The sequence below is a fragment of the Salvia splendens genome, chromosome 16 (assembly GCF_004379255.2).
Source record: "Salvia splendens isolate huo1 chromosome 16, SspV2, whole genome shotgun sequence".
NCBI lineage: Eukaryota > Viridiplantae > Streptophyta > Magnoliopsida > Lamiales > Lamiaceae > Salvia > Salvia splendens.
In genome coordinates, this window is record NC_056047.1 from 7,658,872 (window position 1) to 7,683,325 (window position 24,454).

General features: G+C 37.0%; 4 protein-coding genes across 6 annotated transcripts; 2 read left to right on the top strand and 2 right to left on the bottom strand.

Moving 5' to 3' along the window:
* The first annotated feature begins 2,076 nt into the window (after window positions 1–2,076).
* On the top strand, window positions 2,077–8,122 carry LOC121772519. 3 transcript variants are annotated; one of them, XM_042169653.1, is made up of 9 exons: window positions 2,077–2,464; window positions 2,781–2,846; window positions 2,976–3,114; window positions 4,722–4,817; window positions 4,891–5,010; window positions 5,155–5,417; window positions 5,533–5,639; window positions 6,513–6,571; window positions 7,457–8,122. In XM_042169653.1, exons 1-8 carry the CDS (start codon window positions 2,405–2,407, stop codon window positions 6,538–6,540), a joined length of 879 nt encoding a protein of 292 aa, XP_042025587.1. In that variant the 5' UTR covers window positions 2,077–2,404; the 3' UTR covers window positions 6,541–6,571; window positions 7,457–8,122. The 3 variants fall into 3 exon arrangements, with proteins under 3 accessions (XP_042025587.1, XP_042025586.1, XP_042025585.1); XM_042169652.1 differs by having other exon boundaries at window positions 2,081–2,464; window positions 2,758–2,846; window positions 6,508–6,571; XM_042169651.1 differs by having other exon boundaries at window positions 2,081–2,464; window positions 2,758–2,846.
* A 1,360-nt stretch (window positions 8,123–9,482) lies between these two features.
* LOC121771840 (RNA polymerase II C-terminal domain phosphatase-like 3) lies at window positions 9,483–15,013 on the top strand. Its single transcript, XM_042168729.1, has 12 exons — window positions 9,483–10,400; window positions 10,498–10,630; window positions 10,755–10,810; window positions 10,909–10,966; window positions 11,051–12,370; window positions 12,764–13,369; window positions 13,454–13,600; window positions 13,682–13,950; window positions 14,024–14,135; window positions 14,207–14,464; window positions 14,561–14,607; window positions 14,684–15,013. The coding sequence occupies exons 1-12, from the start codon at window positions 9,754–9,756 to the stop codon at window positions 14,745–14,747; spliced, it is 3,717 nt and encodes a 1,238-aa protein (XP_042024663.1). The 5' UTR covers window positions 9,483–9,753; the 3' UTR covers window positions 14,748–15,013.
* Window positions 15,014–17,174: 2,161 nt separating this feature from the next.
* LOC121769806 (delta(3,5)-Delta(2,4)-dienoyl-CoA isomerase, peroxisomal-like) lies at window positions 17,175–18,259 on the bottom strand. Its single transcript, XM_042166567.1, has 2 exons — window positions 17,580–18,259; window positions 17,175–17,503 (listed from the first exon to the last, which is right to left on the bottom strand). The coding sequence occupies exons 1-2, from the start codon at window positions 18,220–18,222 to the stop codon at window positions 17,313–17,315; spliced, it is 834 nt and encodes a 277-aa protein (XP_042022501.1). The 5' UTR covers window positions 18,223–18,259; the 3' UTR covers window positions 17,175–17,312.
* Window positions 18,260–20,136: 1,877 nt separating this feature from the next.
* LOC121771073 (bidirectional sugar transporter N3-like) lies at window positions 20,137–21,748 on the bottom strand. The gene is made up of 6 exons (XM_042167861.1): window positions 21,602–21,748; window positions 21,359–21,395; window positions 21,053–21,263; window positions 20,776–20,937; window positions 20,558–20,677; window positions 20,137–20,488 (listed from the first exon to the last, which is right to left on the bottom strand). Exons 1-6 carry the CDS (start codon window positions 21,651–21,653, stop codon window positions 20,264–20,266), a joined length of 807 nt encoding a protein of 268 aa, XP_042023795.1. The 5' UTR covers window positions 21,654–21,748; the 3' UTR covers window positions 20,137–20,263.
* Between the last annotated feature and the right edge of the window lie 2,706 nt (window positions 21,749–24,454).

The following is a 24,454-nucleotide window of genomic DNA, read 5'->3' on the forward strand; positions in this document are numbered from 1 at the left end:
CGTGGGAACCGCCGCTGCTGCCGCCGCTGTAATCACCGATATAGTTCAGTCACTGCTTCTTCGGCCAGCCAGCATCAACACCTGCCCGAAACTTCTCGGAGTCCATTAGCACCTCATAGCAGTTCCAGTAGGTGAACTCCTTATAAAGCCCGGGCACGGGGAAGACTTTCTCCGCTATCCTCCTGCAGTTCTCGTCAGTTTGACCTCTAGTCTGCATGCGGAGGGCATTGGTGTACAAGCCCGAAAATCGGGAGACCGCAGCCCTGATTCGGTCCCACCCCTTCCGGCACTCCTCCCCGCTGCATAGCCTCCCCTCCGGGCAAAATGTCTTGTAGGCTGCTGCTATTTTAGCCCACAAGTTGATGATCCTCTAATTGTTTGAGGCGAGGAGATCATCGCAAACACTCACCCACGCCTTGGACAGCACGACGTTCTCTGCATCCGTCCACTTTCTCCGTGTCGGGCTCTCGTCATCAGCCGGCTGCGACGACTCGCCGACCACCCTCTTGCCCTTGCCCTTCTTATTCTTTGGCGCGCCCCGATCCCGCCCTACTCCCCCCGTTTGAACGGGAGTGTCCGCATCCCCGAGATCTATCCCCAACTCCTCTAAGGAGAAAGTATCACACCCAGTGAACTGCGTCTCCGATTGAGTCGATGTGTGCGAAGAAGCAGTAAAAAAATCAAAACTGGGGCGATAGACGTTGTCCCCCCCCGGCGTCCCCTGCATCCCCGGGTGCCACCCCGGCATCATCTGCATCCCGGGTTGCATCCCGGGTACCCCTGCCCACCCGACATCGTCGGTCTGCCCTGCATACCCTGCCATCCCGGCATACTACCCCCGAATGTCATCCTGGGCATCATCTGCTGCCAAGGGTACATGTTGTAGTACCCGGCCATCAGACCCCATCCACTTCCCACGGGTACCGTGGGAGTTTAAGACCCGTTCGTCACTGGAGTAGACTCGTTGTTGTGCTCCATTTCGCGTTGTTGCTCTTGTACAGAAATTATTAAGATAGATAGAAAACTCGTTAAAACAAATGGTGCGAATGAAAATGACGTGCAAATCGCGTATATATAGTGTTTCGAAAATTAAATAAAAAAATTAAAAAATCGCCTGGCCGATCGGGAGCCTGCAATGGCGGCCAGCCGATCGGCGAGCGCATCGGCCAGCGCCCGGGAATCAGCATGCGCTCGCCGTTTTTCTCGCCGATTTGGCGCTCGCCTGCTGCAATGGTTCGACGAGTGGACCGGCCAGCGCCGGGAATCGGCTAGCCGGTCCGCTCGTCACCATTGTGGATGCTCTAAATATTGTCTCACTCTGACCCGGCACGAGTTTTAAGAAATGTAATGTAAAGTGAGTTGAAAAAATTAGTGGAATGTAGGTCCTACTTTTATATATTAGTTTTATAATAAAATGTGAGTAGAAATGTGTTAGTGGAATATGAGGTCCACTATAAAAAATGGTAAAAAGTGAAATGAGACAAATTTTCAGGGATGGACCGAAATAGTAAACTGGGACAAACTTTGAGGGACGGAGGTAATAGTACTTACCCCGTTGGCATCACATGCCCAAAAATTCAAAAAAGAAAGAATGAATGACGACCAAAGGTATAACAATTCTATCCGTTCTGAGGTAGATGTTACGTTTGGGTGATGATACGATATTTTAGTAGATATTATTTTTTGTGTTATTTAAAAAGAGAAAATATATTTTTATATATAATGTGAAAGAAAATTTTCTTTCTAATAAAGGAAAGTGTACAAACTAAAATACAAAATGTAACATCTATTTTGTACTGTACATTTAATTTTATCCAATACTCCCTCATAAATTACTGTTGAAGTCATTAATTAAACAAAATGCATAGAAATGCAAAATTTAATCATTTTCTTTATTATTTCAAATAATAAACTTAAAGAAAAAATTATATTTAACTTTTATGTAATTCATAAAATTTTTGAACTTTAAAAAAATAGTTGAATCAGACGAAATCTTTAAAAACAAATGCTCCATTAACATTGATTAATAGTATACATATGACCTAAAAGAAAACCGACATTTTAAGCAACGTTTAAGTGCGAATGCTTTCTCACTTTCAGTAATAAAACATCGACTGTAAAAAGATAGTGAGAGAGGAAAATCAAAAAGCAATCGAATAAGGTTCCACTGATTCGATTCATCCCGTTCTAAATCCGCTCTAAATTCCCAAGCTTCTTCCTCTTTGTGCTGGCAAAACGTAAATCTTGAGAAATCTGTTCATATTCATACACATTACATAATACATACAGAGAGAGTGAGGATGATGGTATGGACGAGAAGCTGAAGGGGAGATGGCGAGAGGAGAGTGTTCTTACAAGAGAACGACTTTGGTTGTTTGTTCAGTGAACATTGTTGTTGCTCTCTATGTGCTCCACTCTCTCTACGCTTCTGTTTACAACTACTCCTTCGCTGACACTCACACCAGTAAGAGCTTCTGTATAAGTTTCCCCTTTTGTCTTTGATTCTCTTGAAACCCCAATTCGATTTGTTTTTTTAGCTTTGGATTTGATTAAAAATTGGTTCTTGCAGCTAGAGCTTTATCTTTAAGTTTCAATTATCTTTTTGATATCCCTCATTGTTGAACAATCTAATTTCCAGAGCTATTGTTTGGTTTGTGTTGCACTACTTTGTTTATTCAATAAGTCGATTATATGGTTGTTTTGCCTTGCTGAAAATAGTCTTCTAGCTAACCTTTGCTGTGCTCACTGCTTATCCAGTATTTAAATACAATGCAAATCAGATTAGCAAAATGGAAGAGTCGAATCGAATACGGAAAGCAGCAGAACCCACAGAACTTATTCGATTGGTGAGATCCCGTTAATCTTGAGGAAGTAGTTGTGCAAATCTCTTGGCTATATTGTGTCTGTGTCTTGATGTTGGTTTTGTTATCATTAGTGTTACTGATAGATAATGGATATATTCTGTGTGTTTAAAGATCTCACAGCTAAAGGAAAAATTTGCAAGTGAAGAAAGAGTTGAAGAATTGCCCCACAGTTTGAAAAAAAAGCTGATACATGAGATCCTAGATAAGTTCAGAAGCTTAGATGCTGCTGCCAATGGGACGGAGCAACGGGGTCAGTATATCCTTAATTGTTGATGTTTAGTTTAATCGGCATGCTACTATGTTTCTTTTTGTGCAAACTCTGTACAGAGTTCTAAGTTTGTATATATAAATTTAAAATGGTTGAATTCTTTGATGCTTTGACACTACATTAGAAGTAGAAATACAATACTATTTGTTTTTTGGATGTTAGATTGTTAGGTCCAAGTCTTGTTGGAATAAAATGATCAAGAAGATTTATCAGTAGGTAGAATTAGGTCAGGATTGGACTGGTTGTTGGAGGGGTGGATTGGACATGGGATTGGAAATCCTTATATATTGGTTCAAAGGAAGATACAAGGAAAGACGGGGTAATAGATAAATTCAGTATCTGTGAAATTAAATCTTCCTTAATTGTATTTGTTCGATGATGTTTTCTATGATGATAGCACTTTCAGTAGCTAAAGCTCCAGATGCTGATTTTGTATTTCTATTATGTTAGACACTTGAAGCATATCTGGTGTATCAACCACAATGATATTTACACCACAACTTTAATGTAGACTTTGGCATATGATATTGATACACACAACAAAACATATTCTTTTTAATATCATAATATTAATTCAAGAATTTTAATAATTCTGAACATATTTAAAGTTTCACACAAGAACCGATACACTTTTTTGAAAACAAATACTAGAACTTTGTAAATTGTATTGGAGATATTGATAAATAGAAGTTGGAACTGTAAATTAAACCAAACCATGCATAATTTTCTCTTTCTTATCAAGAAAATATTTTGTTCGAGTATAGCCCCTCAACTTGATTGTCTACGCGCTATGCCACCCATATAGTTTTCTTGGCTTAGCAGGGAAAATTTAAGTGTGTTTAATATCAATAAGGATATACTCCCTTTTAGAATTACCTGTGCTCGTTCTACTTACTGAGAGATTAGTCCTTTGGTCTACTTACTAGATATTAGTCCTTTGGTCTACTTACTAGATATTAGTCCTTAAGCATGTCAAAAAAGAATTCGCGACGTACACTGTATGGGAGTCTAGAATTCTAAAACCTGAAAAATGAGCTTGCTGTTTCCCTGAATTTTTTTTTGTGTCAATATGTTTATTTTAGCTCTGTTATATGTTGGTTCTTTTATATATCAGTTTCTTGATTGCTATTTGAATTGGTATGCCATAGTAGCACAAGTAACACAATTACCTCATCTTAGTCCTTAAGTTTATGCTTACAAATTCCCACTCATTGCCAACAGATTCTTATTTAGTTTCTTTTAAAACCAAGCTAGAGATCATATGAAATAGAATAGAAGAAGTCACCCAAGGCTTCACGAGTGGGACTGATAATTCGAAACAACAAGATAAGAATTGGCGTCTTTGTAACTGAGTTCTTGAAACTGCAAAGATAGGATTTTGACATTTCTCTTTAGATAGACTGTTGACATAAACTTCAAAACAATGGAGGATTCTTTGGTGGTTAGACTGCTTTCCATTTTTATTTGATCATTAATTAACTAATTTGAATTACCTAACCTTTAAAAATGGAAGAAGTTTGTTTATGTCACTTGTTTATGTTCCCTGTATAGTTTATGCTATAACACTCCCTTTTCTTTTTATTGTGCAGATGCAATAGAATCCTGGCGCAAACAAAAATTAAAAGAAGCTAAAAAACTTATTTGTGGGAAAATGTTAAACACAACAATTTTACCTGAGGAAGCCGGTATGATATGTATTCCTTTGGCCTTCTTTAGGCTTGTCATGTTATGTATTTGATTTACAAATTGCATTCACAGGCGCTGTTTCAAGAGCTTTAGGTTCTGGTTGGTCTGACATGTCAGAAGAGATTGGTCTATGGATACCAGTACCAATTATTAACAAGGAACACGACAAACCTGAGGGTGAACAAGAGTCCGGTAATTACTAATTGGTTGCATATTGTGATTTGTTGATTCCTTAGCTCTCTCACCCTCTTCTGGTTCAATATTTGGTTTATGTAACATTGTCAAAGGAATCTGTGAAACTGACTTGTTGGCTGATATTTGTAATTCCAATCCCAGATGAAGAAGTCTTACCAGGCCGAAAACTACCTCCTGAATGCAATGCTGAACTGCATAGTGATTATGATGGGGCTGCTGTAAGATGGGGACTTACTCACCATAAAGATTCTGCTTACGAGTGTTGTATGTCGTGTTTGGATCAAGCCAGACGTGCCAAACCTGGTGACAAGAAATGCAATATATGGGTCTATTGCCCATCGGAGAGAGGATGCTACTCTCCGGATATTTACGAACATAAAAATGGCGAGTGCTGGCTAAAATACGTGAGTTTGCAACCACCCTTTTATATATTTATCGAAACGATATATCTCTGCTTGCGATAAGGGGAAATGGTCGAGGAAACTGAATATTTTCCCTGCTTTCATTGCTGTTTTGCAGTCGGAGACACCAAGACTGAACTTTAAAGACAAGTATCCAGAATCATACCGAGATGCACATCCGAATGCTCCGGTTTTTGTGCCGTGGGTGTCCGGTGTCGTCACCGTGTGAGTTGTTTTGCTGTGTCAATTTATCTGCAAAGGCAGTCGAATTTGGTTCAGTTCTTTTAGAAGTTGGCTTGATTCTGTTGGTTTGTTCTTTTGTCAATGTACTTGAAAATTTTCTCTAACAATAATTGACACATGTAGCTTAATTAAACTAATATACATGTATATGGACACTTCATTCCGATGATACTGCTGATTTATTACATCATTATTCATTCGTGCCAAAATTGTCTGAAATCTGAATTTGGTCTCAGCCATTGTATGTGCTTTGGTTGGAGTTGAACTTAAGAATTAATATCACTATAATTTTGGTCTGATATAGTACACTGAAAAGTATTGAATCTAATTAACATATATACTAATATACTATATAAAATCAGAATTCATGATTTTATATCCAAAATAATTCTTGTCATATATCCAATTTAAACTATTCTATACTAATAAATTATCTAATCACATATTCTTCTTGTATATGTACATTAACGTGTTGGAAATAACTAAAAAATGATAATTTGAATTTGGTATGAAAGTAGAAAATAGTGGTGTATATTTATTAGACGGTGCTTTAGTAGAAATAATTGGCTATGGTTTATAGGTCATATCCATAGAACTAGGATCAATCCAATAAAATATTTGTTGTTGACAATAATTCCAATAGTATAAGTGCATATAATAATGGTCCACTTACCAACTAATGGAAGGGCAAACCAAGGCCATATATTTATATTTAACTAATTTCATAATTCAGTACAGAAAACCATAATAAATTAGAATCACAAAGGAATAAAATTCTATAGAAATACATGTATATAAATTTACACTAACATCACATTATATTGGGAGATGCTTACTTTTCTTTGTACAGAGTAGGTGGAACAAACATCTAGTGTCCAGTTAGTTGTGGATGATCATCTCTCTCTTAAAGCAAGGTCAGTTTCCACCATTTTCTTGCACTCCAATTTACTCTTGAGTTTTTCTAAATATTTATATACTGCTTATATGGTTATTAGCTCCTTTCAGCCTTGTGGGATATTCTGTAAATTTTCTTTTCTGAATTATCTTGAATTGGTAGGATTCTAATTTTTTCATTTTCACTTGTGGATTTTATGTAATTCAATCACATGATGGTGGGTTTACAGACAGTGGCGGATCCAGGATCCGAAAATGGAGGGGGCGGAACGGAATATATAGTATTAGCTTGGTTTAGTGCGGACATGGCTATTTTTTTTGTTGTTCGGGGCGACGCCAGAGGCAAACGGAGGGGGCGGACATGGTAAATTTACATCCCGATAAGGGAAAAATAGTCGCACGGAGGGGGCGACCGCCCCCTCCTGCCCCCCCTAGATCCGCCACTGTTTACAGATGATGTATCTGAAGAGGATAAATTTTGTTGATTGTGAGATTTTGATGTGAAATTGATGTTGGATTCCCTCATTAAATGCTCCAGCTTATTCATATTATGTGATTCTTGTAGAAAGAATTTTCACCTTCTTAAAGGTGAAAAACATGAAAAACTTTCATTTTTTGAAGGGTGTTTGGTTCCTAGAGTTTTTTAATTGAAGAGGATAATATTTGGTTTGTGATTTAATATGTATGAAGATGAAGATATTTGGTGGAGGAGATAGGTTGCATTTTGGAGGATTGTTGTTTATCTTTAATTAATTCTTGCACCATGATTGGTATTAATTGTTTGTTCTTGTTATATTTTGAAGAGCGGAATTTTGATTCCTACTATAAGATAAGCATTGTGGATAATCTCTATTAGGAGTAATGTAGTGTACTAGTAATTAATCAGCAACATGTGATTTTTGCAGGACTGAGAAAACTGGTTGATGAGATGCTTACAATAAGCTCCAAGAATGGTAGTATCATGGTTTATTGACAGTACAATATCTGTGTATAAAGATGTGAAAAACGCCTAAATGGAGTGTGTTTGAAGATGTGAAGAATATATCTGCAGCTCCAGAGGCTGCTCGTGCTGCTGCTACCTTCTTACACTCGTCTCCTTCCTCTTCGAAGGCAAAAACACTGATCAAAAGTTGATCCATACGATGCTGGAAAGGCTGATAAAGTTGAACCTATAGCTGCAGCCAAACTCGATAAGTCTCTTTGTTACACTTGCGTGTGAATATCTCATCTCATTAGAGCCGGATTGTTGTTGTAGTTCATTCTACCGTTTAGTGCAAGTGTTGTCATATAATTTTATGCCATTCTTCAAGCTTTCACACTGAAGGGAGTACGGTTTCGTTCACTACATTTGAGTTCTCGCAGCACCTGAAAGGTTTGGCTTTGATAGACTGGAAACTTGATCAAGAGAATGTCTTGGATTATTAAGAGATGTTGAAGATTAGGAACATATGTAGGGGTTGATAATGTTTAGGCTAATTTCCTATGTAATTTTGTTGAAGAAACCGAAAACAGAGTAGATAAACAGTTGTGAGAATTACTTTGCATTCAAAACATGATTGCTTTCATTAAAAGAAAAGCTATCTAAAGAAAGAATCCCAACTCAACAATTACGCAGTCTTCCACGTTATTTGAGTCGTTTCATTTGAACACAAGATTACTTCATCATTATGTCTTATGCCCAGATATCAGGTTACTCCGTTCACGTTTAAATTGACGAGCCTTTGAAATTGTAGTCAAATTTATGTTGCTGTTGCCTGTTTGGTTGCTTGATTTGATAGATACATAGGTTTTCATGAAAAATATGCTATCTTCGTCTTGTTCTAACAAACCACCTTATTTATTTTAGACGGATTCATTTTAACAAATCATTACAAATATAAATAAATAAATTTTCATTAAAAATTATTCTCACTATTTTTTTTATCATAAAGGGTAATAGTCGAATAGATCAACACTAAAATCATTAAATATGGCAACAATATTTTTCCGCAAACTTGAAATTCAGTCGTAAAAATCATGAACTTTAAAAGTGGTTCGTATTTTGCACAATTGGCTATTCAACGAAATCGATTCATAAATTGGCGATTTATTGTCACCTCAGTTTCTCTATGTTTTCATTATATGAACAAACAAATAAGAAACTTTTCACTTCTTTTATTTATTTTTTCTGTACCGTCCACAAATGAAACTAATTTTTTTAGACGGAATGAGTTTAATTTTGTGTTTTTAAAAGTTTTTTCCACGTCATTGCCAAATAATACTCACATATGTAGTAACTAAAATACGTCATAATCAGTAAAGATCACATATAATTCGATCATTTGTGGAAAATCCCATCTCTAACAAAAAAAACATACTTCCTCCGTCCCAAGGTAGTTTGAGTCGTATTTCTTTTTAGATTGTGCCAAGATAATTGAATCATTTCTTTTTTTTGCTAAAAAAATTATCTTCTCTCATACTTTACACTCTCTTTCTTTCTCTTACTTTATTATCTATCTTATTTTACTTTCTACACTTTACCTTCAACATATCAATTTCTTAAATTTCGTGTCCAAAAGAAATGTCTCAATTATCTTAAATTCATAATAAAACAAAAAACAAAAAATTTGAGTATAGTTGGTGATATTACATACTTATTTAATTTAATTTTATTGGATGGGTAAATCATACGATTCATACCACAGAACAGAACAGAACAGAACCTCTTCATCGCTGGTCAACGCATTAAGACTGACTTTCTTATTATCTACAGTACATATGACTATGTGAGGTGGTGGGTCAGAGCCGTATGGACGGAAACTGGAATCAAATCTATTTGGGCCTTCAAATTGAAGAGAAATTATTAACGGCCCAGATCTAATCTTCAATTCCCCCTCTCTCTCTCTCTCTCTCTCTCTCTCTCTCTCTCTCTCTCTCTCTCTCCCCTTCCAAGAAGCAAATTAATATAGATACGCGTTCTCATTTGTTAATCTAGGATCAATTAGTATATCCCCCAAATTCACCTCCATCCCAATCTTATTAATTCAACTCCTAAATCCTTAACCCCTCCAAATCTAATCGATTCTTTTCCTCACTTTACCAGTTTACACTTATTTTCCTTTTCCGAAACCCCTCACCCCCTTCCAATTTCTTTAAGCTATTGATTTGGTTTGCTAACTAGCGCGATACGATACGCTGTTATTGCTATAATTCAGCTCAACATATGTTTGTCGGTGATTTGAATTTAAATCCCCTAATTAAGGAAACCACCCCAGCCTTGTTCTTAAATATGGAAAACGATCCGCAAGCAATAAAAGTGGAGGCGGAGCAGCATTTGCACGATGTAGAGGAAGGTGAGATCTCGGATTCCGCCTCCGTCGAGGAAATTTCTGAACAGGATTTCAATATTAAGCAACCTTCGCCGCAGCCGCCCCCCAAATTCGCTGTTAGCCCTAGCAATGTTAGTGCCACTAATAGTAGTAACAACACTGGCGGCGGGAGTGGTGCTAGGGTTTTGACGATGAGAGATCTGTACAAGTACCAGATTTCTCCCAAGACTTCGTATTCGGGTTTGTATAATCTGGCGTGGGCGCAGGCTGTCAACAATAAGCCATTGGGTGACGTTTTTGTGATGATGGAGGATGGTAGTACTGATAATAGCCACTCTGACAATAATAGGGTTGTGATTGATGTGGAGGATGATGATGAAAAGGAGGAAGGTGAGCTGGAAGAAGGAGAGATTGATTTGGATTCTGAGGTGATTGTCCAAGATAAAGATTTGGATGTTGAGACTTACAAGGAAGATAGGAGCAAACGTGTTGATCTAATAATGGAAGAGCTTGTCAGTCTGAACGCGACTGATGCACAAAAGTAAGGCATAGCGGAATCTTTGGCTGCTGCACTGATGTTTTCATTGCTTAAAAGAGTAATCTTTTACTATATAGTTAATGCTTTTGGGTTTGTGTAGCTCTTTTGATGCATTCTGTTCACGCTTGGAGGCCACAGCAATTAAGTTGCACAAGATTGTGCTGGAGGGACCATTTGCTGAGAAAGACACTCTTCTTCAGTTGTTACTAGCTGCAATTCAGACTCTCCATTCGGTATGATAATCAATCGAAAAACTCAATTGCATTTTGTATCGCGGACCAGGTTAACTTTTTTATAGTATTATTCATCCCTATGTAAGCTTTAATACAATTCTTAGTTTTTTTTTCATATCTGCAGGTGTTTTCTTCAATGACTCCAAGTCTCAAGCAGCAGAAGGAAGCAATTTTGTTGAGGTATGTAGCATTATGAGTATTTGGTGTCTTTTACTTGTCTCTGTTTGTGTGGAATTTTTATAATACTCACCATATTATCCTTGTTAATATTCCTTTAGGTTGCTAGCTCAAGTAACAAGCTTGAAGCCTCTTTTTTCTTCTTTGCAGTTGAAAGAGGTGAATGTCCCTTCCACACACAATTTATCATTTCTTAGGAAATGCAGTAGTTATTGTATCTTATTTTGAGTTATGGTGTTGCAGGTGGAGGCGATTAGGTTGTCTCTTGAGTCTTCAGACATTTCCTTGAGCAACGGTGCTACTGCAAAGACACAAGGAAGGGAGGGGTTTAATACAACCGATTTGCATGTGTTGTTAGAGAATGCTGATAACAAGTCAGATTACCTATGGAAACATGGAAGAGAACTTGGGTCTGCTGGCTCAGTGGATCAAAGTGGGCAGAGCTTTCCCATACACTATTCAAAACCAGGGATAGTTAATCCGAGGCTTAAAGGGATGCCTCCTCCTCTGCTAGATCTTCACAAAGATCATGATGCAGACAGTCTTCCTTCTCCGACACGAGAACATTCTGCAACTTCTCCTTTTGATAAGGGATTGATTTTAGAGCAAGGCTTGCTGAAACCTGAGTGGCCTGTTCCTAGACAAACTCTTCCTCGAGCAAATCCAGTTCTGCATCCATATGAAACTGATGCTGTCAAAGCTGTTTCCAGTTATCAGCAAAAGTTTGGACACGGTTCCTTTTTTGTGGATGATAGGCTTCCTAGTCCAACTCCTTCAGTGGAGGGTGATACTAATGGCGACGGTGAAGCCTGCGAGGAGGTCAGCAGTTCTGTTAGCCACAATTTTAACCCTGCTGTGAATTCGTTGATGTTAGGGCAGCCAGCATTTTCTTCTACTGCCTCCAGGGATGCTATAGCTGGTCCAGAAATTAGCAATGTTCAGATTGTTAATACTGTAAATAATTTCCGAACACCCGTGTCAAAACCCTCCTCTGTGAGAAGTAGGGACCCTAGGCTCCGAATGACCAATTCTGATGCAGGTCCCAGGAATGTCAGTCAGAGTCTGCCCTCGATTGGAAGTGATGAATCCAAATCAACATTTGTTGGTGTAATGAGTTTGAGGAAGCAAAAGGTAGTTGAGGAGCTACCTTTGGATGGTCCTACACTGAAGCGCCAAAAAAATGAGTCCTTGGGTCCAGACACAACCCTGCCATTTGCGACGACAATCTCAACCTCTCAGATGCCAACACCATCCCTGAGTCTACCCGTTAACAGTCACACGAAATCACCATTAACATGTCAAACTGAAATTTTGCCAGTGAAAAGTTCCAATGCATCTTCTCCTCTTCATTCTTTATTAAGGGATATAGTTGGCAATCCAGCTATGTGGATGAGTATACTCAAAATGGAACATAAGTCTTCTGGTGATAACAACAGTGCAACTCAATTGCCAAACCAAAATTCCATTTTGGGAGCAGCTCCATCAACATCTGGTGCCCTGCCTTTCTCCTCAATGCTTGGCCAAAAACCAGCGGGAATAGTTCCTTGCCAGCCGGTCACTGCGGTAGGCACTTATATATGTTTTTCTTGTTTCTCTTAATTTTTTTAATTAAAATCAATTTATGCTTGATGTGATTTTGGTGGCTTCAGCCTATTTTTTCTTTTTCATTATGGAATATGGACTTCTGTTTTTCTTATAATCCATATTCCTGCAAAACTATTATGTTGATTGCTGTTAATTAAACCCAAATGTGAACTCAGCATCCTATTCCTGATACAATGTTCTCAGAAATTGTAAAGTAGATATCTTCTTGATGAAATAACTGATATTTTAATTTGTTTTTCCTGATAAAAACTGTTAATATTTTAGAATATATATCTAGCAATCTAGTATGTTTGTTACGAGTTTCTTACTTGTCTTCTTGCTGCATGCATAAATTGCCCATGTAATTTGCAGGAGGAACCTGGAAAAGTTCGAATGAAGCCGCGTGACCCACGTCGTATTCTACATAATAATGCACCTCAGAAGATTGTGACTGCAGTTTCTGATCTTCCAAAAACATATCCTTCATCTTCTTCAGTAATGATGAGCGACTTGAGCGCCCAAGGGCAAGAATGTCAAATGGAGAAGGCAGTGCCTTCCAGTTGTGTGAAACCACCTGATATTACCATGCAATTTACTAATAATCTGAGGAACATTGCTGATATCATGTCTGTATCACAAGCAAGTACACCTTCACCAGTTCTTCCTCTGAGTGTACCATCACAGCCATTACAAAGTCATCAAGCTGCACCGGAGAGTAAGATAGTAGCTTCCGAGTCTGTCAACTTCAGATCCGGAAGTAACTCTACGTCCGATGCAGCTACATCTATCCCCCCTCGACCACTTAATGCAAATGCTTGGAGTGATGTTGAGCATTTATTTGATGGCTTTGATAACCAGCAAAAAGCTGCTATCCAAAGGGAAAGGGCTAGGAGACTCGAAGAACAGAATAAAATGTTTTCTGCTAGAAAGCTTTGTCTTGTCTTGGATCTCGATCATACTCTCCTAAATTCAGCCAAGGCATGAAATTTTTTTCTTTTTCCCAAGTTCATTCTGGCCTGATAATATTGGGGACTTTTCACCAACATTTTGTTGTATATTCAGTTTGTCGAGGTTGATCCTCTGCATGATGAGATGCTAAGAAAGAAGGAGGAACAGGATCGTGAAAAGTTCCAAAGGCATCTATTCCGCTTTCCCTATATGGGAATGTGGACCAAGTTGCGTCCTGGAATATGGAATTTCTTGGAGAAGGTAACAGATCTGCTCATTAGAAAAAAGTGTCATTTAATAATTCACATTGCCCCTTTAAGCTTATATCATTTTCCAATTTAGGCAAGCAAACTCTATGAGTTGCATCTCTACACGATGGGAAACAAATATTATGCCACTGAGATGGCAAAATTGCTTGATCCAAAAGGGGAATTGTTTTCTGGAAGAGTTATCTCGAGGGGTGATGATGGTGAACCATTTGATAGTGATGATAGAGTCCCCAAGAGTAAGGATTTGGAGGGTGTTTTGGGCATGGAGTCATCAGTTGTAATTATTGATGATTCTGTACGTGTGTGGCCTCATAACAAACCAAACTTGATTGGTGTGGAACGGTAATGGATTGGCTTGATATTTTTGGATTATTAACCGTGTACTTTAAACTGAAGTCTCACACGTTCTCCTCAGGTATATATATTTCCCGTGTAGTAGAAGGCAATTTGGACTACCAGGCCCTTCCCTGCTCGAGATTGATCACGATGAGAGACCAGAAGATGGTACTCTGGCCTCTTCTTTGGCGGTGAGCTTCTATTTAACCTGTTTAATAAGCCTTGCCTGTGACGGGTGTTTGATTTCAGTGTTTTCAAACAGGTTATTGAGAAAATACATCAAATATTTTTTGGACATGATTCATTAGATGAAGCCGATGTTAGACAAATCTTAGCTAGTGAACAACGGAAGATTCTAGCGGGATGCCGGATTGTTTTCAGCCGAGTGTTCCCAGTTGGTGAAGCCCATCCTCAAATGCATCCGCTGTGGAAGTCGGCCGAGCAATTCGGTGCTGAGTGCACTACACACTTAGATGAGCAGGTTACACATGTTGTTGCAAATTCACTTGGGACGGACAAGGTATTTTGTTTTGTTTTTCTCAAATCAATCAATCAATCCCATGATATGTGATGTTGCGCTATGTTTAGGCAAAAATGTTGATTTGTTACTCTACAGGTGAACTGGGCACTGGCTAGAGGAATATTTGTTGTCCACCCTGGATGGTATGATCTATGATGCCAACTGCTATTAGTGTCTTTTATTATACCCAAAACCGAACTAACTATGTCGCACTTGCAGGGTTGAAGCATCAACGTTGCTGTATCGAAGAGCGAACGAGCACGATTTTGCTATTAAACAATAATAAAAACTAAAATATCGACTACAAATTTTAATCATAACCATTCTTTCACCCTTGCTGCTAGAGTGCGGGGGTGAATGTAAACGCCATGAACCGATCCGAACCTAACTAAATTTTCACAATTGAAAGGCCCTTATACGTAAAAATAGATGGGAAAACTAATTCAACACAATGTGGAATACGATTGTCATTGTGTGAAGCCTGGGAAAATCAAAATTATTTTCTGGGCACTGTATGTTTCTATTTGTGGGTAGGGTTGTTTTTCGTTTTGGAGCTTCTGTACTTCTTTTTTCAGCTTTTTGTAACCTCAATCCAGTCCCCAATCAATCGGCGACACACCATCATCATATTTAATGCCCTACAACTTTGTAGACTTTTACCTGCCATCTCTTACATCACAAAATCTAAGGTGAAAAACAAATTTGTGCTCTTGTCGGTGGCCCATCAGCTTTTCTCCCTTCAAATTTTCTCTACTTTCTTCCTTTTCAAGTTATGCTTTTCTAGAATCTTTTCTATAAAATGAGATCTAAAATTGAAGTTGCCGAAAAAATCTCAATGAACTCTTTCGTAACTAACTGTATTCACATTTCATAGTAGCATGTCACATTTGTGTGATTTTTATGACAAACTTTAGACTGTTCCCAATAAGGTTTATCCAAAAACATGGACCATTAGAAAATTGGGGATAAGAATTGAAAACCAAATTTGAATAAAGGACACCAGCAGTTTTGCCCTTATGCCATATCTAATCATTTACACCAAACCCAAATCTATTTTTGCAGTTCTGTCACATTAAACAGTAATTCTACTCCAACCATTTACACCAAACCCAAACCTAAAAGAATATTCCATATTCACCTACTTTTTTTATTTTTCAATCTTACCTACATATTTATCTAAATTACATATTAACCCCACATCATTTTATCAATAATATTTCAAACGTAATTATATAATTTTATACAATTATTTATATTAATATATATTTTTGTAATATTAAATTTTATAAAAATTTACAATAGAATACATTAAAAATATTACTGAAGCACAGTATATGTAAAATGGAATACAATTAAAATACAATTAGAATACAATTACAATTTACAATTAGAATACATTAAAAATTTACAATCAATAAAATGCACTGCGTATGTATGTAAAACGAAATACACTGCCACCTCTCTATATAATGAAGCCCATTTGTTGAAATGTAGTTTAAATATTAATGAAGCCCATTTACAGTTAAAAAATAAAACCATTACTGTTCATCATCTTCCCAAACATGTTCTTCTTCTTCCCCAAACTTTTCTGTTCTCACTTCCACCTTGATATTCTTGCTCTATTCGAAACATACTCAAACAAGGAGGGTGTGAATGCAATTTCAGAAATTATAAAATGGGTTTTGCGTTTGCTACGGTGCAACGCCATATATAGGTAGTCACTGTTCAAAATCGCAAAAAAAAAGCTGATTTGGGATGCGTTTTTGAGTATGGTTGGAGCTCCAATCTACTGCATAGATGAGATTTACAGTATGATTGGAGATGCTCTTAAAATTCGCCATTCGCCATTTTTCAGCCTCAGGGTGAGCACTTGCAAAGTTGCAATACATCAGCCCAAATTCCCCTGCAACTCAGTTCATCATTTTTAATCTTTTTTTTTTGTGTGTGTTATCAAATAAAGTAAAATAAACCCCTCAAAACATAAAAAAATTACAACGGAAAAAACACAAGAAATTAAAAAAAAAACTAGTACAATAAAGAAATAAACCAGATTAATTAAATCCCAATTGTCTGATAATGTTGTCGAATGACGGGGAGTCAAGGGTCCTCTGAGTTGGGGAATGGTGGGGAACATTGGTGAATTGCCAAGGAAGGAACTGTTGTGGAACATCAGAGTTCCGTCGGGATTTGTTGGGGGACCACCGGGATTCATTTTTTGTTTTCTTGAGAGAGATAATTAAGTCAAGAAGAGATTGGAGTAAAGGAGTTTGAGATGGGGTGTAACATAGGGTATTTATATAGTTAAAATGGTCAGGAAAAAAAAATTCCGGCTGCGTCAGCGTAACCAGACGCTACGCTGAGCCGCGACAGGCGAGTGTCACGGCCAGCCCTATTGCGAATGGCCTAAGTTCCTAACTTATGTTAAAATCTTCCAAATATTTAGTGTAACTGCATTATTTAACTTAGGCTCGGAAATTATATTAATATCGGAATAATGGAGTTATAAGTATTTATTATGTTAGGATCATAAAAGAAGAGGAACAGCAGTAAACGCAAGAAGCAGCACAATCTATAAATGGAAGGCTAGGGAGAGACTGTTATCATTAGAAAATTTGTAAAATGTGATAGCTTGAGGAGTTTGGTTATGGGGTGAACGTGCAATTCTTCATTGTTCTTATTGAGTTAGTGTAGTTTCTTCAATAAGTAAATCTTCTCCAACATTGCATCTTTCATATATGGAGTATAAATACATTGCAATAGTAATAGACAAGAATAAAACAACTGAGTCATTGGATTACAGAAATTGTTTTTCTCCCAATTTGATCTGAATGTGTGTAGAGAGCAAGCGTCAGAGCTTAGCAAACAACGGTTTCCTCTTCTGGAGGTGAGCAGAAACCGCTTCCTTCAAATCATCAGAGAGAAGCACCGCGGAGTTCCACGTGGCAACATAATCCAAACCTTGCTGCAACGCCATCTCCCTGCTCTCAATCAACACCCGCTTCGTCCCAATTATAGCAAGCGGCGATCTCCCAGCAATCCCTAATCCACCACAAATTCAATTTCAACATTCCAATTCCCCAATCAAATATCTAAGCCGCTGAAATGACAATCTTACCCTCGGCCACTTCAGCTACCCCTTTCTCCATAGCTGCTCTATCTCCGAAAACTCGCGACACCAGCCCTAGCCGCATCGCCTCCGATCCAGAGAAGTGCCTCGCCGTGAGCGCCAGCTCCATCGCGTTCCCGAACCCGACGATGCCGGGGAGCCTCTGCAGCGTCCCGAGATCTGCGGTGATCGCGAGATCCACCTCCTTCACCGAGAACTCCGCCTGCTCCGTGCAGTACCTCAGATCGCACGCCGTGATTATGTCCACGCCTCCGCCGATGCACGCGCCGTGGACGGCCGCGATCACCGGCTTCCTGCACTCCTCCACCGCCGTCACGGTCTGCTGCATTGACTTGATCTCGCGGCGGAGCCTCTCACGAGTGCGCCCCTCCTCCGCGGATCCGGCGTCATGAGTGATGGAATTGAGGAGGTGGAGGTCGATCCCCGTGCAGAAGTGCTTGCCGGCGCCGGAGAGGACGACGACGGCGACTTCGGGGTTGCGGTCGAGGGAGGAGAGGGCGGCGGGGAGCTCGGTGAAGAAGTCGGCGGAGAGAGCGTTGCCGCGGGAGGGACGGTTGATCACTAGATCAAACACTCTTGAATTTGGGGATTTCCGCTTGATTTGAAGGGTTTTGTAATTGGAATCTTCCATTTTCGCTTCCCTTATCTCAATTCAATTAACCATATTATTGCATCTATTCTGTTTAGATAGATAAGAGATATGCCGGCTATTTGGGCCTACTTCTCGGCCCATTGTTTCACCACTTGAGGCCCAGTAAAACATCTTTCATTTGGAGATTTAAAAAGGCTTTATTGCGAGGGAAAGAAATTATTACTACTAGTTCATTCTTGCACAACTAATATTCATCCACTAATCTAGGGGTGGGTAGGTACGACACATCTTACCGAAATCATCATACTGTATACCTTACCGAAAATTCGATATAAGAAAAAAAATCATGTCTTTACCTTACCAAAATATTCGGTATACCGAACTTTGATATACCTTATTTTCGGTATGACAAATTTCGATACCGATACCATACCTTATTTTCAGTATGTCATACATAACTACGGTATATCGTACTTTTGCGGTATACTATAGTTTTACGGTATATCGGACTACGGTACGACATACCAAAATCTCATTATTTTGTAAATAATTCTAAATACAGAAACAATGAAAATAATATTTCAAAATACTTAGAAAACATGAAATTTAATCAAACTCAAACATATTCAAATAATGTTAAAAAACTGCAACAATTAAACTCCACGCAATCACACAACGTTCAACATATTTGTTTGAAACTAATTTAACTAAAATCTTATATTTGTTTGAAACTAATTGATTCAACGATATCAAGTTTTTCTAATTGAGTTTATTTGATTTTATATTTAGATGATTAGCCAACAACTATATAATGAGGCAAGATTTGATTTCTACATCTAAATATGTATTTGTTTGGCAAAAGTATGAATTTACTTGATATAATTTGTGATATCGGTATATACCACATTTTCGGTATACTCCGGTATACCTCGGTATATGAAAATTCATACCGTCACTGTAATGAAATAAATTGGTAAGGTATCATACCATACCGAAAATCCGGTATTTTTTGTATTTTTTCGATACGATAAGTGCGGTATTTCGATATTTTTACCCAGCCCTATCCACTACTAATACACAATAGTCTTGATATCGAATCATTAAGAGTTCTAATATAAAACATATAAAAGAGAAAATAAAAGTAAATACTGATTGAATAATTGGAAATTGAAACAAAAATATGCATACTAGAGATATTTAAAAAATCATAACTATTGATTACAGATGAAGAGGGTACTACCTTTATTTAATATCAATAGTTTTACTCTTGTAATATAATAAAGTGAAAATTAGATAGAAAAAGTTAATTCAAATATTTTATGTAAAAAATAATATTAGAACCAACAAAAAAGATCAAAAACTTAAATATGACTATACTTTACAAACGAACCAAAACAAACTGGCTATTTATTCAGTGAGACCTTAACACGGACGTCAAATAGCCATCAAATAGCCATCAAATAGCCATCAAATAGCCTTCACACTGCCACATCATCAGCACTACAATTCTCCTGCCACATCAGCTTGCCACATCAACTGGACATCAAATAGCCCTCACATAGCCTTCACACTACCTATCCACATCACTAATAACAATTATATAATTTAATTTACACTTGTATCAACGCGCCCGTGAGGATCGGCGTCGGAACCGGCGTCAGCGCGGGAATCGGCATGGCGACGCCGATTTCGCCCACGCCTGTTCCAATGGTTCGGCGTCAAACCGGCGTGGGCGAAAAATCGGCGTCGCGGTGGTGACGCCGGTTATTGGAGATGCTCTTATTAGTTTATACTACTATGACCTCTAGCTGGCCTTTTGCGGCGGTGACGGCGCCGCCTCTAACAAAACACTACAATGATTGTCCGTCTCTAAATTTATCAACCAAAAGTCTCGCATCGTCAATCATATACTACTACAACTCTTAATTATAGATTTGCGTAAGATTTTCAAACTAGTAAAAAAAAAGATGAGTCGTATTACCACTGTAGAATGAATAAATTGCAGAAAATGTTGTAAACAAGAATTATTGACGTACTAGCTAGAGTACTACTAGTTGTTACAACACAAGATTGAACAAAATTAAGAAGCTGCGGAAACAACCAGAGGCACGGGCACTTGGATGTGGCGCGGTTCAACAGTTATTTCGCGAGCCGCGGTGTCTCGGATCTCAGGTGTTCCGACAACCTTAACATTCACTAGATTGATCTTCTTTTCCATATCCATTTTTAGAGGCGTCTTGTTCCGGTAAATCACATACACCAACATTTGTATCATACTCAAGCAAAATCCCCCCACATTCGGAAGCTGCACCATATAACATAATTAACATTAATTATTTCAATTAGTAGTACTTATTAATTAATCATTACTCACCGCCACATATAAATCCTTTTTGAACAAACCGTATCCGAACCACATAACTGCATTCAATGTCAAGAAAAATGACAAGAGAAAAGGCATGTACTCCACGCTTCGCGTCCGGACAACTTTAGCCTGCATAATTAATCACTCAATTAATTTGTTATCATATAATAGTATAATAATAAAAAAAAACTAAAAATAGAAGTACTACTAGTAATTAAACTACTTACAATGATTATCAAGGGAGATGCGAAAACACAGATGGAAAAGGTGACACAAACCCATCCAACCACCTTAGCTCGAGTTTGGCCCTCGAACACGAAGAATGTGACTGCGAATATCAAGAAAAGGAGCCCCACATTCATCGCCCCCAGAATCTTGCCGGCGTGAGCCTGAAATCATTTGATTTTATGATCATACATATGTGTAAATGCAATTCCAAAATGATTACTTAATGAAAGAGCGGTAGATTGGTTATATATTATATATATATATATATATATATACCCTTGCTTTCTTGGAAGCATAGATGAAGAAGATTATGAGGTAGGCAGTCTCAACAAGGGCTCCAAAAACATTGATGGTGATGATAAGCACAGCGTTTGGTGTTAGCATTGCATAATAGAGCCACAACATCGACGACATCAGGGCCGTTGCATAAGGTAGTGAATCGAATCCCATCGTTGATTTCGCCTCGTAAATTTTCCTGAATGTTGGCCTGCCAATTCAACCATTTTTTTCATTATTAGTACTATTTTTTTTCATATGGGGTAGTATATATACTAGTATATATTCATTCTGGTATAAACTTACACTGGAGCAAGGAAAAGCAAAATTGAAACAACATTGCCTGCACACACAAATTACAAAACATTAATTCAATCACAAATAACATTAATTGATTTCATCATCATCATTAGTTGAAGAGATCACAACCTTTCCATGATTTATACTAATAGTTTCATGCGTTTGAAATTAGCCAACACCTTACCTACCTATACCTATATCTATATATATATATATATGTATGTATGATCAGATGAGAGTAATTTATACCTAAGATGCCGAATGTGAAGACCCATGGATGATCAATGTCGAAGAGAGCCATGAGAGGAAAATTAGAGGTTGAAAGGAGTTTTAAATTAAATCACAATTAAAAACTGGCTTCTCTTGCTCTTTCTCTCACTAATTGTTGATACAAGAGTTAGCTAGTTCATGCAGAAAATGTGATGACTGCGTTTGCTTATATATAGGGAGAGACGTGTGGGAGAGAGCAGTGGCGCATACAAATTTGGAAGGGAAAATAATAATTTAATTATATTTTTTTTATTAAATTTCTCTTATTTTATTAATTTAACATTAAAATCTGTATCTTTCTTACTAAAACTGTATTTTATAAGTGACTAGACCTACTATAAAAAATTTTTAAAATCTCGTATAGTTTTCTTATGATCGATATAAGTAACCATGAAATAAGATTTCATAAAAGAAATTGCTAGCCATGAAAAAATATGTGACATGGATTAATAAAAGAAAAAAAAGAAAATAATGAGGTAAGATGTAATAATATAAATTAATAAAATAAAAAAATGGTTAAGCCTAAAATAAAATGTAATACTATGAATTAATAAAAAGAAGTTCATTTTAATAGGCATGAGATGAGATTAACAAGGATTCATTAAATGAACAAATAACTTAAATTCACCTTTCCAAGAATAAATACTCAAAATGTAGTACTCCCTCCGTCCATTGCCAGTTAGCAGTCCCATTTATTTTATTTCAATTTGTTCCTGGATATGAGCCACATCTCACTTTTATAATAAATAATATTCCATTCGTTCCCAAAAAATAAGAACATTTGATATGACACAAGAATTAATGCATAATTGGCAAAGTGAAGATAGATGAAGAGAATGATAGTTAAAATAGTGTTAGTGGGTTGTGAGACCCACATTATTATTAATGGTGACTCATAGTGATATAAGTTGTAAATAAATTGATGTATATAAGTAATGAGTTTAGGAGAACTTTCTATAAATGGAAATGGATATTTTTATGAGATGAATGAAAAGAAAAATATCCTTATTTTTATGGGACGGAAGAAATAATAATAAATTTCATATTTTACTAATTACATTTTACTCATATTTTATTATAAAAATATTATATAAAAATAAGCTTCACCTTACATTATCAATTAAAAAATTTGTTCCCTCAAATAATCCTCTATCAATTAAAAAAAGTGTTCCCACAAATAATCCTCTAAATCTGCCACATGAAGAGAGGAGTAGAGATTTTAGTCATCTTTGTTACATGCAGTGGCGAAACTAGGATTTCTATGATGCGGGGCCTAAGTCATTGTTAATAGTTATGGAGTTCATTCGGTGTCGGTGATGTTGGAAGCTCAAAATAATTAATATTTAATATTTTTTTCAATTTTTATGTAAGAATAGTATAGATGGAAACGAATTTTCAATTATGAAGTGACAAATATTTAAACTTGACATAATTATTAGTGTAAAAAATAACAAATAGAAAGTATGTTCCAAAAAAATATAAAGTAGAGAGAATAAGAATATACATAGTAATATTGAATTAGAAAAAAAACTAGCATATGACAAAGATTTAAACTTGACATAATTATTAGTGTAAAAAATAACAAATAGAAAGTATGTTCCAAAAAATATAAAGTAGAGAGAATTAGAAAAAAAAAAACTAGCATATATAGAAAATGAGAAATATGGCACTGCAGAGATTTGAACTTGCGACCTCTGGGCTGCTAGACTATGCATCAAACCAACTATGCTAGTTTGCATATATTATATATACTCAATCGACAAATTGATCGGGGACTAGGGCCCCCAGCCCCCAATGTGGCTTCACCACTGGTTGCATGACATGTAGAAAATAATAGTAGGTGGCGTACGATAATATCATTCACCAATACCTTTCACGTGCCCTTATAATATCGTGCATGCCACACCTCAATCCGACGTGTCTCCGCGTCCTTAATTAATCATCACTAAATAATCCCTACTCAATTAATTAATCTCACACGAAAACAGTGTGTGGGATAGGATTAGGAATGATAAAGTGGTGTTAAGGGAGAGAGGGAGGATGGGCGTTATTGGTCACGCAAAATGGCCAAATTGGTGGTGGCATATTGTTAGCATAAATAATTGAGGAAAAGATGATGAGAGGTTCACGTGACGCTACTAATTTAAGCACCCATTAAATCATCATCATCATCCCATTATTTGTTACATACAATATACTTCTTCCGTTCCAGAGTAGTAGACTTATTTCGTTTTCTGCACTTATTTTAGAAAAATAATATTCTTTTCGTTCCTCTTAATAGAGTCATTTCTTTTCGACAAGCAGTTTAAGAATAATGTGTTAAATGGATGGTAAATAAAGTAAAAGAGATGAGGTGAGAATAGAGGGAAAGAGAGAGTTATTTTTTGCCAAAAAATGACTCGGTTATCTTGAAAGTTGAATCTTCCTCAAATAGAAAAAGGTTTTATTAACATGGAATGGAGGGAGTAATAAACAATTAAAGTGAATGAAGAGGAAAGTAAAAGAGAAAAATAATATAGAGAAAACTCTTATCTACATTATTTTTTTTATTTTACTTTTTATCCACTTTAACTATTTGAAGTATATCATTTTTTCAAAACGAGTGTAGAAAATGAAATCATCTCTAATAGTGTGGAACGGAGGGTGTATATTATTAAAAAAATCATTATTTTTAGACTTATTTATTTATAATTAAATATATAAATTTTAAATATTTTCTGATTTTTTGTCAAATATTTATTTTAGTGAAACACATCATTTTGAACATCGTTAAAAGACGATATTTTATGCATCGATGTCACTAGCTCAATTTTGGCTGTCATCAACCTTTAA

What these genes read in the sequence shown, in the direction of transcription:
- LOC121769806 (XM_042166567.1), bottom strand. Translation starts at nt 18,222, where the DNA reads ATGGAAGATTCCAATTACAAAACCCTTCAAATCAAGCGGAAATCCCCA. An exon ending in GGTAGCTGAAGTGGCCGAGG is followed by an intron (nt 17,504 to 17,579) that starts GTAAGATTGTCA and finishes GTGGTGGATTAG; the next exon opens with GGATTGCTGGGAGATCGCCG.
- LOC121771840 (XM_042168729.1), top strand. Translation starts at nt 9,754, where the DNA reads ATGTTTGTCGGTGATTTGAATTTAAATCCCCTAATTAAGGAAACCACC. An exon ending in CTTCTTTGCAGTTGAAAGAG is followed by an intron (nt 10,967 to 11,050) that starts GTGAATGTCCCT and finishes ATGGTGTTGCAG; the next exon opens with GTGGAGGCGATTAGGTTGTC. An exon ending in TTTGTTGTCCACCCTGGATG is followed by an intron (nt 14,608 to 14,683) that starts GTATGATCTATG and finishes TCGCACTTGCAG; the next exon opens with GGTTGAAGCATCAACGTTGC.
- LOC121772519 (XM_042169651.1), top strand. Translation starts at nt 2,332, where the DNA reads ATGGCGAGAGGAGAGTGTTCTTACAAGAGAACGACTTTGGTTGTTTGT. An exon ending in CCACAGAACTTATTCGATTG is followed by an intron (nt 2,847 to 2,975) that starts GTGAGATCCCGT and finishes GTGTGTTTAAAG; the next exon opens with ATCTCACAGCTAAAGGAAAA. An exon ending in AATTTTACCTGAGGAAGCCG is followed by an intron (nt 4,818 to 4,890) that starts GTATGATATGTA and finishes TTGCATTCACAG; the next exon opens with GCGCTGTTTCAAGAGCTTTA.
- LOC121771073 (XM_042167861.1), bottom strand. Translation starts at nt 21,653, where the DNA reads ATGGCTCTCTTCGACATTGATCATCCATGGGTCTTCACATTCGGCATC. An exon ending in TTGCTTTTCCTTGCTCCAGT is followed by an intron (nt 21,264 to 21,358) that starts GTAAGTTTATAC and finishes TTGAATTGGCAG; the next exon opens with GCCAACATTCAGGAAAATTT. An exon ending in ATGCTTCCAAGAAAGCAAGG is followed by an intron (nt 20,938 to 21,052) that starts GTATATATATAT and finishes AAATGATTTCAG; the next exon opens with GCTCACGCCGGCAAGATTCT.